General features: G+C 41.3%; 2 protein-coding genes across 2 annotated transcripts; both read right to left on the bottom strand.

Moving 5' to 3' along the window:
• Positions 1 to 1,654: 1,654 nt before the first annotated feature.
• On the bottom strand, positions 1,655 to 2,605 carry LOC311057201 (olfactory receptor 8G17-like; the record flags this gene model as incomplete). The annotated part of the gene is made up of 1 exon (XM_084074150.1): positions 1,655 to 2,605. One exon carries the CDS (start codon positions 2,603 to 2,605, stop codon positions 1,655 to 1,657), a length of 951 nt encoding a protein of 316 aa, XP_083930276.1.
• A 7,688-nt stretch (positions 2,606 to 10,293) lies between these two features.
• nhp2 (NHP2 ribonucleoprotein homolog (yeast)) lies at positions 10,294 to 13,740 on the bottom strand. Its single transcript, XM_084073895.1, has 4 exons — positions 13,442 to 13,740; positions 12,171 to 12,240; positions 11,891 to 11,996; positions 10,294 to 11,321 (listed from the first exon to the last, which is right to left on the bottom strand). The coding sequence occupies exons 1-4, from the start codon at positions 13,605 to 13,607 to the stop codon at positions 11,196 to 11,198; spliced, it is 468 nt and encodes a 155-aa protein (XP_083930021.1). The 5' UTR covers positions 13,608 to 13,740; the 3' UTR covers positions 10,294 to 11,195.
• Positions 13,741 to 13,985: the final 245 nt, after the last annotated feature.

Here is a 13,985-nt window from a genome sequence, read left to right as displayed (position 1 = left end):
AAGATAATTTTGCATCATCTGCTCTTGACTGTCTGTTTGAGGTGTGTAGATTTGTTGTTCATGACTCTGCACCTCTGGCACAAGGACATCAGTTGCTCTTGGGAGGAATTACATGTCCAAGGCTTTTCTTCCATGACACTGTGGAAATGAGTCAAATGACCAACTTCATTGCGCTGAGTGCAGTGCACTGCTCTCGGAGTAATGCTATCATTTCATTGGTCTTCTAGATTGAATCCACCACACAATCACTGATAATATATTCAGCCTAATCCAACCCATCTTGCCACTTCAACACGGGTATTCCAGCCTTCTCCAGTCTGGAAAATACTGAGCACCCTGGTGGTTGGTTAAGTGGCTAGAGTGTGTGTTATTGTTCTGTTATTGTGTATTTGTGTTATTTTGCCATGGAGAATGCCTTGGAGGAATGTATGTGAACATTGAGATTAATGTCAATTTAATCATTTGTTTCATGTATGTGCATTTTAAGGAAATCATGAGCGATAGAAGTTGTCATGTCGCATTTACACTGATTAAGTGGGTTTGGGGTTTGACAGCCACAATTTAAATTGTATTATTTTAAGTGAAGAGTTACCATGTTTATTGAACCCACTGTTCATCCCCAGACTCTGCGATGGGGCAGCTACTTTATTTTTATTTTACACACTTCACACACTTCAAATGCCTGCCCGACTCTAAGCTCCTTCCAAGATTTGAGGCCCTCTACCTGCTGCTCTCATTGTTCACCACCTCCCATGCTTTCCCCCTATGGCAGAATATCCAGTGCAAGACAGATGACTGACAGTTAGGTTTGTCTCGCTATCTGAGAACCCATTCATTTAAAATAAATGAATCCAATCTGTCTTTCTTGAAATATTAGATAGATAGGTAGACCGCAGCTCACATTGTCAATAGGTAGAGGCCCACACAATGGAGCATTAATACTGTAGACATTATTTATTTATTAAGAGTAGGCTAATATAAAGGCTTCTTAAAGTCCAGCTTTTAAACTGTTCTGTTGCTTTGGTTCACACTTTAGAAGGGACATTCGTTAAACAGCTATGTATTGATATATTAATTGATTGTAGTATCATTAGCCTTACATGTATAATACTTCTGGTAAGAGGAGATAACTGAAATGCAAACAACTATTTTAATTGTTCTTTTGATGTATTATAATCAGATTTTTTTTTCCTTAATAGGCCTATTGTGATTTCTTTATTTTGTTCATTTTATTTAGGCAGAGGCCATGAATAAGCCCCTTGGGTGTTTTTGTATTTGCCTGCACTCTATACTGCCTTCCCTTTTTTCTAAATCATGCAAATAAATGTGTTTCTCAAAAACAAATCTAAATTCAAACAACTATTTGAATCAAACATGAAACAACTTTAAAACAGATGCATTTTTAAATATTTTATGTAATGAAAATAAATACAGAAATATACAGTATATTGTGTAAACTATATGCATGAACTAAATGAGAGCAGCTCCTCTGATATACCAACAACCAAACAATCTGATCAGCTTGCATATGATTAGATTGATGCGCTGGGAGATGACTAAGTACTAACAGCAGTATACAAGTACTGCTAAATTCAGGAAGTGCAAGCATCTGAGTAAACATTTCCATCAGATATTTAACAGATGCCCCATGCTCTCATTTCATAGCCGCTGCAGCCACTCTGTTATTACAAAACATGCCGGTAATCTTGAGTCTAATTTCTTTAATCTGCAACCCATAGATAACAGGATTGAGGACAGGGGGGACCACATGACCCATGATACCTGCCAGTTTCCTATGATCAGCCCAGTGAGGGTAACGGTGAAGAAAAACAATGGTGAAACCCGAAATCAGCAGTATGACGTACACAGCGAGATGGGTGGTGCACGTCTGCAGCGCCCGACTGTTGATGGCCTTGTTCTTGCCGCTCAAGCACACGATAGCGATCTTCAGATAAGTGAGCGCCGTGCTCCCGATGGAGGAGCCTAAGAGGAGCACAGTGTAGCACAGACCATAGATGTTATTGACAAAGACATTCTGGCAGGAGAGCTTGAACAGGGAGGCATTGTCACAGTAGGGGTTCAATATCATCCACCTGCAGCGTGTCAGGCGGATGGTCAGGGCTAGGAGGATGCCCACTAAGACCAGAGTCACCCCCCAGGCGAACACTGTCAGCTTGACCACCATTTTGTTGTCCATGATGGTGGCGTAGCGCAGGGGGTTGCAGATGGCCACGTATCTGTCAAAGGCCATGACCATGAGCACCGTGTAAGCGGTGCTTCCGTATAGATGCGCAAAGAACGCTTGGACGACACACTCTATGTAGCCGATGAACCGCTCCGTGTTCACTACGAAAACGTCACTCAATAACGGAGGAATGACAACGGTGGCCCCCAGAATGTCGTTAACGCTCATGTTGCAGCGGAGCAGGTACATGGGCTGATGGAGGCTCCTCTCCTTGAAGATCAGAGCCATCAGGGTGAGGTTGGAAATGATGATGATGATGTAGATGATGAGTAGGATAATGAAGGCAGGGAGGGAGGACTCATTGGTGACCTTTAACCCCTCCAGATATAAGACATCCTCTCTGAAAGTCTGGTTTTCCATATTGTGGAGGGCCCATAAAACCTGGTGAAAATAGTCAAACACATGCAGTAGTAATTAGATTAGGTAAGACTTTATTGTCGCGGGGGATATTTGGGTTTACAGCATGGAACACATAAGAACACATAAGAACAATATACAACAGAACACAACACAACATACAGAAAAGACAGTACATCTTACATACATTACTCCATACATTCCTAACAAACAAACAACATGTCAGTAAGGCATTTTGTTTAATGCTGCAATGGCTCAGTGGACAAAACTCGAAAGCTAACCTTTTCCCATCTCAAAGTTCTATATCCCCTCTATAATATCTCAGTCTGTGGTAATGTGGCACTCATGAAGATTAAAACAGTTTGCTTTGTTCTTTAAATTTTTTATTTTGTATTATTCTCACACCCTAACTAACGTCCATAGCATATCATGTGCATACCTGCTGCTCTCTCTCTCTCTCTCTCTCTCTCTCTCTCTCTCTCTTCCCCTTGCCCCCTTCTTCTTTTTACCTTTCTCGTTTATGGAAATAACAAAACAATGGAGGTTGCACAAAAACCCGCTGTTTTCCACCTGTAAACCTGTTATGTGACAAAAAAAGGTTTTCTGATTCTGATACAGTACCATATAGTACATATAGTTATGCCTATATGTTATTTTAACAATTCTTACAGTCATACACGTATTATACAGTTTATATTATACATTGATAGACTATTCACTCAGAGACCCATTGCAGATATTTACTGCCTGAATCTGCCAGGATTGACACTTCTGAAAGAGAGAATTGTAATTCAATGACCAATTTTAGTCTTTTTTTTAAAGAAACGTATAACTCCACTGCCCTTCTTCTCCCAGTTGTATTGTGGGTAGAGGTGCAGTAACACTAGACTGCAGACATATAATAGAAAAATATCAAATTGATCAACTGTACTGTAAGCATTATGTTCTGGTTGATAAAACATTCAAGATGAATATTTCATATTATTAGTTTGAGTGGTCTGACATGTGATAAAAGAGGCTGGTGTGTATATGTGTGTGTGTACACCTTACCTTGTGTTACAAAAACCACCCTCCACCCCAGACCGGAGCTCAGATATACATTTTTATAGTGTGAGTTAGTGGCCCTAAAAGGGTGTTGCGTCATATTTCTTAAGGGACTGTGACTAGGCAACTGTTGTTTTTGACTTTCACATGGTGCAGATCAATTAACTTTGACAAAGAAATAACAAAGTTTTGTGTGATCAGTGTGATGGATTAGGCTACCTATCACAAGCGAGTTTCAAGTCCATTTTCATATCATCATACAGAAATGAATAGAAAATACTGGCTTCCTTGAAGACCAAACAACCACGGTGCTTTGCAAAATCACTCTGACATAACAATAAACAAACCACGGCCACGTCACTATGACAACATAACCATAAACAAACCACGGCCACATCACTATGACTAGACATAACCATAAACAAACCATGGCCACGCCACTATGACAACATAACCATAAACAAACCACGGCCACATCACTATGACTAGACATAACCATAAACAATCTATGGCCATGTCACTATAATAACATAACCATAAACAATCCAGGGCCACGTCACTATGACTCATTGTGACATTATTATGCAAACTCAATGACTCATTGTGACATCATCATGACAACATCATGGCATCAGCAGCAAACAAATCAGCCTGCTCCATATATGGGCACAAAAGGGGGCATGCCCATATATGGCCATAGACTAATGACATCAGCGATCTCCATATATGGACATAAAAGGGACAAGGACTGACAGATACAGAGATCCGGTTGTCCAGAGCCACAGATCCAACCACTATGCCCATATATGGTCATGTGTATATATGGGACCGACCGACTTCAAACTCGGCGAGCGCATCGGCACGGACTCGAGGGAGTGCGGTGCCTGCCGTCGAGTAGTTCGGATAGTAATCATATAGTGTTTGTTCAGTAGGAGGGGTCTCGCCGTCTCTCATGCTCTTAAATAGAAAATACATTTTCAGGTGGGTTGCCTGAATGTTTTTCAATCAGGAGAGAGTATTATCAGCATTCCAGTTCCAATTTAGTATGCTCAGTCCAGAGGTTTACAAGATTATCCCCGGACAGACAGACAGACATGCCATAAAAAGTGTTAACTTAAATCACATTTTCCAGTTGACCTCATTTTTGTGGTGCTTGCACAGTACCCGTTATCAGAGTACTTGGAGGCCACAGGCCAGTGACAAAATGTCACTCTGCTGCAAGGGTCGCAAGGGTGTTGCCTTTCTCTCCCTCCCTCCCTCCCTCCCTCCTTCCCGTCCCTCCTCCTCTCACTCTCTCCAAAGGCTACGCCCCAGGCAGACACAGTCAACTTGACCACCATTTTGTTTGTCATGATGGTATACAGTAGTGCAAGGGATTGCAGATGGCCACATATCTGTCAAAGGCCATGATCATGAGCAGTAGTGTGAGCAGCAGTGGCATACAGGTGTACAATGAAGGCCTGGCCCACACACCCATGATAGGTGATGACATGGAGATGGGGAGGCTGCAAGATGGGGAGGCAAGATCTGAGAAAGGACCTGTGGAAGCTGGTTGCAGTTGCCATGGATGTCATTGAGTGACAGGTTGCAAAAGAGGAGATGCATGGGCTGGTGAAGGCTCTTCTCGATCACAATCAGAACTACGATGCCTAAATTGGTGGCCAAAATAAATATATAGGAGAAAAGGAAGTATAGCAAAAATTGGGTACATGTTATTTTGTGTGTTCTTTAGTCTTTCAAGGTGGCGTGTGTCGCTAGTTTTCCAGCAACCTGAAATGAGAGACACTTCAAAGAGCATTTATGACATAGTATTTGTTCTACAAGTGACTAAGACAACCAAGGACACAACAAGACAACATATATTTTTATAATTCACTTATATCTTCAACTACTGTTAACAGGATGAAAACATAAAAAATGTTTCATGCCGCTGAGTCAATGGATAACATGGCAGAATGACATGTTAAAAATATATTGTAAAGAGACTGTTAAATATTTCAATCAGTATCAGTTACCTATCATTTGGTTCAATTCACAGTAATCACTTTGTAACTATTTCTTCTAATGCTTAATTATCCTTCCAACCCTAACAAAGACTTGAGAACCCTTCCTGTCTTTCTCTAATATACAGCATATACAGTATAAATATCATTTTGTCAACAGGGGAAGCTTTTTTTCCGCTGATAAAATATGACATAAGGCCAGGGGCGCCGATATTTATAAGCTCTAGCGGGTGCCCAACAAGGCGCACATGCAGCGCGCGTGCATGTGCGGGTTTTGGTCGGTTAATTGACTTTTTTGGGGGGGCTTTGTAACTTTATTTCGGTTAATTCGGTTGTTCAGTGGCGATCTGAACCAGGCGATCTGATTTTGAAAAATATTTTTTTTTTTATTTTTTTTTTTTTTATTTTTTTACCAGCACCCAGTGGGTGCTCCTCACCCACAGTGGGTGCTTTAGCCCCCGGGCACCCACGTTATCGGCGCCCTTGCATAAGGCTAATTTATGGTGATCATGGTAACTGTCCATGGGTTTTCAGGCCCCTCATCCTGTGTCCAATCTAACAAACATTTAACTAGTGAAAGAACTTGGATCATGGATTTGAGATATTTTCAAACTGTGAGAGTGTGTGTGTGTGTGTGTGTGTGTGTGTGTGTGTGTGTGTGTGTGTGTGTGTGTGTGTGTGTGTGTGTGTGTGTGTGTGTGTGTGTGTGTGTGTGTGTGTGTGTGTGTGTGTGTGTGTGTGTGCGCGCGCGCGCGTGCGTGTGTGTGCATTCCTGAAATAGGCCACATCTGGGGACAAATGTTGTACATAAAACCAGCTGATTGGGGTCACATTGGGGACAAAATCCCCCCATCCCACCCCCAAGGAAAATAATTGCTGCACCTGCATGTGTGCATGGCATCTAATGAGCAGTCCAAAAGGCCGGGAAGCTCAGAGCTGCTCCAGGTGACCAAGAGGTAATAGAATTAAAGATAACAGGTGCATTCGGAGCCAATGGACAGGGATCACTTTGTGCCCCCGTGGAACAACAGCCCTTCCTTTAATTCAGTGGTTCCCAAACTTTTGAAGCCCCCTCATCTGCAAAAGCTGAACCCCCCCACATGCACATGCACATGCACATGCACATGCACATGCACATGCACATGCACATGCACATGCACATGCACATGCACATGCACACACACACACACACACACACACACACACACACACACACACACACGTGTCACGTGTTTTGTTAGCTTTACTTTTTGTACGATGAATAGTGAAAATAGCTGATCAACAAGCTCACAAAACATCACACCGCGATGCATTGTAAGCTTGTAGATTGGCTATTTTCACAGTTTTCTTTACTTTTTGAAGAAAACAAATTCTGTTCGACAAGTTGGACTGATATCACATTGAGAACATACAGTACAGGCAGTGACAGTGAGTGAAAGCAAGTTATGATTTTGTGCAACCTGTTTGGGGACTACCTCTACAGACAAGGCCTTGTCATTGTCCCCCCCCTACTGTAGACAGATCAGATGCAACTTTTGATGTGTACGTGGTATCCTATAGCACTTTATTGTATTCTTTGCACTGTATTTACTTGACCATTTGCCTTGTGTTGACTACATTTCACAAACTTCAGTATTATGTAATCAGTGTTACCATCTAAGTCTGATAAACATCCATTACCTGGCAATTCCCTGCTCCCATCAGGGCTAATTATCATCACAAACTGTTATTAAGCGTTTGGTTCAAACCAGCTCACTGAGGATCTCATTAATGACCGTGTTTGTCTCCCTTGTGAGCGTTCAAAAGAGTGTGCACACATTAGGATTCATTGCATCATCAGGCTACATTGCAACATGGGTTATACAATATGTTATTCTGATGAGTGGTGAAAGAGACCAGGCTACTAAATAATAAGACCACAAGGGAGCATTTTGGTTTCTTGGGTTTTCAGCAAACAACAGTGTACTAGTCATTGTAAAAGTTTGCTTAATGACTTACCATACATAGTTCTTGACAGTGAGAACAAACTAATTTAAATAGCTACAATGATTTAAATAACAAATATGTTTAGTTAATCACTTTTAAATCCTTAATATTGCTATTGTAAAGCCCTTTGTAACCTGTTTCGATATATGTAAATAAAGTTCATAAACTTTGTTGTACATCAATAGCGAAAATAGCAGATCTACAAGCTCACAACCCATTGCGTTGTGATGTATTGTGAGCTTCAAGGCTAAAAAAATAAAATAAAAAAGCAGTACAGCAGTTCTCTAACTCACAGGTGAGGTGACCAGTGAATGGCTTGGTGTTATGTGGACACTAACAGTTCATGTTAAAAGCCTAGCAGCAGTATTTTGTGTCAACTGCAGTCTTCTGATGTTTCACCTGCTGATAGAATAATATACATTGTCATGTCTAGAAGAGATAAAAGCATGCATGACCTTTTCTAAGCCCACATTTGCAAAACAGTGGTGAACAACAGATGGATATGGACACCAACAAGTTCCTGGGACTACACACAAACAATAATAAACTGGACTGGACCGACAACTCTGAGGCCCTCTATACCAGTGGTTCTCAACCAGTGGTCCGGGGACCACCAGTGCTCCTTGGGGGGTACCAGGGGGTCCCCAGCAAAATGTGTTAACATAGCGTCACAATCATTTTAACCACTTAGCTTTGGCTATTCAAAAATAGCAGATATACAAGCTCATAGCACGGCACCGAGTGACGCGCTATGAGCTTGTAGATCTGCTATTTTTTTTAAATCTTGAAAATGTGTGCATTTCTTTGAATATATATATATTTTTAAGCAAACTCAAATCTTTGCTTCTGGGGGGCCATTGAACAAAACATTTTCAAATGGGGGTACTCGGCCGAATGTATATCAATTTAGGGGTCCTTGGCATGAAAAAGGTTGAAAACCACTGCTCTATACAATAAGGGCAGAGCAAGTAGTTCTTGCTCAGATCGTGTTCTACCAGTAGTAGCCACTGTCCTCTTCTTTGCCGTTGACTGTTGGTGGGCATCAACACAAGGGATGCAAAAAACACCACCAACACGCTGGTGAGGGCGGCTAATACTATCCTCGTGGTTCAACTGACAATCAGGAGGTGGTGGAAGGGAGGATGAGGAGGAAACTGGATGATATAGTGATGAGGAGCACTTCCAGTCCTTTGTGCCGGTAGTCACCAAGCTCTGTTCTGGTCTTGGATTAAAGAGTCCTGCTTAATTAACTCTGGCACATTCATACAGACCACTGGAATGTACACAACAAGAACATAAAGACGCCTGTTAGGAATCTGCTGTAATTGTTACAATGTTGATAGACTATTATCCATACCCACTGTTGTAGGCTGGCTGACACTGTACATATCAGTCTCATATCCAGCCCTATAAATAGTACATTTTTACATCAACATAATCAGTTAAGAAAAAGCCTTTTTGAACTATTCAAAAGTATGTAGAGGAAAGGAACCAGCTGAACTTGGTTAGCCGTCTCAGTTGAGGTTTAGCCCGTTCTCTTTTCTTTGCTTTTGACTATTTTTTTTTTTCTCTATTTTTTCCCCCGTTAGAGGTAGTATGAATTGGCTTTTTTTAGAATCATGTTGCGGGCCGAATTGGACCCCTCCGCGGGCCGCAAAATGCCTGCGGATAATGAGTTTGACAACCCTGCTGTAGGCTAATGTTGAACTTTGAATCACAGCAATATATCTGGGACATTCATTTGCAGTTCATTATTTTGTTACACTAGTATGACAGTTAACCGACAGATTTAAGTGTGCTCATGAATAAAAGGTCAGTGAAAATGTATTGTAGAAAAATAATACTTGATAAAGACCTAAATACTATGTGTTTCATTACTTATACTGAAGGGTAATTATGATCCTTCTGCATCGGTGTGCTCTTTGCCCTCAATGTGGGCACACCACTGTGTTGTACCATCATCAGACAGGTCTTTAATAACCGTTCCACTCTGAACCTGGCCTGTGTGCCGACTCTAACACTAGCTATGGTCAGTACTTGGCTTGAAATGGGGACTAATCACATTGGACACATTGACATTTGTTTTCTCTTTTAAGTAATATACACTTAAAGTACTATGCATTTACTCTTTCAAAAGCCATGCAGACGATTACAATTCTAAAGCCCTTTTGCTGCAGTGACTGCCATGTAGATTGATACTTATACACAACTACATATTGTAAATAACCGTCTATTGTGGATGCTGCAGAAATTAATTAATGTAGAGCACAGCAATGGTTGATGACTGAGGGAACAAACTGACTCCAACGGCTTATTCTGAGCACAGGCTTCTTTCCAATCGCCTTCTCCTACATTAATTCTATATGCCTGCAGGAGTGACACTAGCCCTTCAGAAGTGCACGCCACAGATGGCCCTCTATGTGCTGTTTGAGAAGGTCTTCAGCATTCCATTGTTCCCGTTTATACCCCATTATATACGGCCTGGTCATGAAAGAGTTCCACACAAGCATCAGCAGTTCACAACAAAAGTCATAAAGTGAGGCAGTAGTTCTGAACGCAGTACAGGTTATGTTTCTAATAGTGCTACCCCGTCTGTAAGCAAGAACAAACAGCCCTGTATAGTTGAGAATCTACTTGAATTAATTTCAGGAATCACACTAGATTTTTTTCTTTTAATTAAAAAAACAAGTTAGATTAGATTTCTTAACATTTTAACAACAAAAGCATAACATTTGAAAACATATGGTTAACAGTTTCATATAAAATAAAACATCACACTTAACGGTAGCAATGCTCCATCAGATAAACCAGGGAATTGGAAGGTGTCAAGATCCATACTTTAAAAGAGTATAATTTCCCACTTTGACAGATTACTGTGATAAACTCTTCGTTCTAAATCAATGGTTTTTCATTTTGCCCTGGGGACCCAGAGTATTTCACTCACTTAGTACATCAGGTCTTACTGTACGCCTGATTTGTACATGCCGAAAATAAAAAGTATAAATTGGGCTTTAGTTGGTAATGAGATGACTAGAATGCAAACCAATGCTATGACTCCGCAGAATTAATTCAACTTAAAAGTTGGCATGTCACGTTGGCGTCTTATGAACTCACAGTCTACCTTTAGAACATCACTTATTTCATGATGTATGTTTTTATAGTTATTTTCAAATAACATGGGGAGTTGTGTGACCAGATCTCCCAATCTCCCAAAAAAATGGAGAAAACAAAAAACTAAAGAAAACCCACCACCACATTCTGCAGTTGTGGAATCATTCCACCATAGTGAATAACATAAGCTTAGAAAAACTCACATTATGCTGGCATAGGCATAGTGTACAGTACACAGGCTGTGCACTAACCTAATTTACCATCACCTGCTAATGGTCATCTGTCATGTGACTGGTTGGATTTTTTTTTTTACATGTGTCCATTGGGCAGCATCTTTCAAAATTCCTGCTGCTTGCTTCCTCGACTGTGTCCATAATACAGACAGTAAAGAATTGCTCTTAGGTGGTGTGTGTGGTAAGAGTGGAGTTTATATGATCTTTAACAGTGTTTTAGTAGGGCTTGGGCAGTCCTGTGACCTCCTGAAGACATTCATCATAGGCCTCCTGGTAATCCTCATGGGGTTTGATTAGGATCACACAGGTTGGTCTCTTGGAGCCTGCCGATGAGCCCAAGTCCTGAGGAGGGACAGACAGAGAGAGATTGTTTCATAAAACATACAACAGTAATCAAATAATTAGTTGTTCTTAATGTAGACACTTGAAGGTAGTGCTAAAAGTGGGGTGCACAGACACCCCCAGGGGTCCAGGCCAGGGGGGCTATTTTTTGTTGCAGTCTGTCGCAGCGTGTCCTAATGTGATGTGTAAACTTGTATATCTGCCATTTTCTAAAAAATACTGAAAGGTTTAGTCAAATGTGGACAGATCTTATGAGGCACACAACCTTTTCAAATGGGGGTCCACAGCCAAATACAAATTCAGAGAGTCCTTGACATGAAAGTGTTTGAGAAGCGCCTATCTTGGATCCCAGGTAAAAAAAAAGGAAAAAAAAGGAAAAACGGCACCCCCAGCGTTTTTCACTTTTGCATTTGACTCTGGGGGAGCGAATAAATGGAACGCCGCCGACTGTAAACAGGCATTTTAGATCGCGATGTAACGTTACAGTGCGGGGACGTCGGGGAGATCATTCTCACAGCAAAGAGCTTAAGTAGTATCAGGTATCATTCATTGATGAGTGCAGGACCTACCACTTTGGATGGGATGTATGCATACGGCAGACTCTTGTCTTCACACATGACAGGCAGATGGCAGTAGACATCTATGGGTAGGGTGTCTCCTGCCAGCACCACGATCCTTCAAAAAGTCATGATCGCAAGAGAAAAGGTGGGAGACAAAGTGAGAACGAAAGAGTGAAAAAGAGATTATTGTGAGTATTTGGAAGAGGAACAAATTCATACAGACATTTCACAGAAATGTTAACAGGTTTATACATTAGAGGTGTGGACAGTATCCCGGCATTAAACTCACCCTTTTTCTCCTTTGTTGATGAACTTCTGAACCTCTTTCACCCCTCGTCGAATCTGTTTTACCTTGGCGGCTAAGATGAGAGAGACAGAAAGTCTATTAAGGAGCTGAAATTCCACAATACCAAATATAACTCTTAATAATTCAGCCGTAATAGTGACTGCCTACTGACACTTTATAACACACATATAAATTACAGAGGTTATATTCACATATTCTGAATGACTGACTGAGGAAAACACAAATGTTCCTACTCAATCATAAATTACTCCATTCTTTACTAAGAAACAAGCTAATTGATTAGGCACTTTTTGTGCCAAAATATCGGTCAAAACATCCATAATGGGTGGGCTACGACGACTCAAAATTGGGATCGGTATCAGACCCAAGAATTTGGCAGGACATTTTTAACTGTCTAGGTGTGTGTGTGGGTGTCTGTGTCTGTGTGTGTGTGTGTGTGTGTGTGTGTGTGTGTGTGTGTGTGTGTGTGAGAGAAACAGATCTAGAATGTAGTTATTGGAAACCGAACCGCTGTACACAATGTAGTACCTCTGCTGACCACCAGATGGGGCACTTTACAAACAGCCGGTGTGATTCCACCCCACCACGTGCAAGCATGTTGATAACTATAACTCTGTGGTTGATATGAACTAGTACCAGGCTGGTAACAAAGCTACACATCACACACTGGTACTACCAGTGTGTGATGTGTAGCTGTCATTTTGGCATGAAGCAACACCGTCGTACGGCAAAGAAATGTTTAAGTGCCGAAACAGACACGGCCATGACACCACACACACACACACACACACACACACACACACATTAGCTCACTAGCTTTAGCGGTTAGCAGCACTCACCAAAGTAACTACGTACATTTGCATTTATTATCACAAAACAAGCATTAACAACTTTCAGCCCTAAATAATTCGTCTATTAGAAAATAGCAGATCTACAAGCTCACAAAAGCCATGCGTTGTGAGCTTGAAGATCTGCCATTTTCAAAAGATTTTCATTCATTTTGAGAATTAGAAGTGGGACATTTTGCATAATGAGATGAGTACTTATACTTTTGGTACTTTAAGTATCAATACTTTTGTACTTTTACTCTAGCAAAGTTTGAATGCCGGGCTTTTACTTGTAACAACAGTATTTATACTTTGCAGTATTGCTACTTATACTTAAGTAAAACATTTAAGTACCCTTTCCACCTCTGTGTATAACACACCAGATTGGCAACGTTACATGACCCTTCATTATACACTATACTTTACCTTTCTTAACGCATTTGTAGAGCTTCTTGCTGAGTTTCCGTGAGGCCAGCGGCGTGGCGATGGGGTTGATGTTGGCGATGAGCTCCTGGTAGGACTTCTCAGTAGTACCGCCCGGAGTTGCGGGCTCCTCCACGTCGTTCTCAACCTCAACCTTCTTCGTCTTCATGTTCTAATCGGAGAGGATCTGATCTACTCGATCGATTATTGTAATTAAACGAGGATAGTGTGTAAGTTAGGTTCAGTTTCAAACACACGTGTCTCAGTTCAGGATCTGCGCAGCTCTGCTGTTGCTACCGACTGCTTCCTATACCAGTGTTGCCAGGTTTTGTGAGAGAAATAAATAAGCCCAAAAGAAGCGAGCCTTTCGCCCTTTAAATATAACTTGGCTATTTGAAAATAGCCGATCTACAAGCTCACATGTGACGCGTTGTGAGCTTGTAGATCTGCTAATTTTGAAACATTTTAACAACACAAATCTGGTATGCGGGGCCCCCTGGCACAAAACATTTTCATATGGGGGCTAGGGGCACATAGCCTACATATT

Source organism: Gymnoscopelus microlampas (genome assembly GCF_963454915.1).
Source record: "Gymnoscopelus microlampas genome assembly, chromosome: 12".
Taxonomy (NCBI): domain Eukaryota; kingdom Metazoa; phylum Chordata; class Actinopteri; order Myctophiformes; family Myctophidae; genus Gymnoscopelus; species Gymnoscopelus microlampas.
This window is presented reverse-complemented; position numbering and strand designations above follow the sequence as displayed.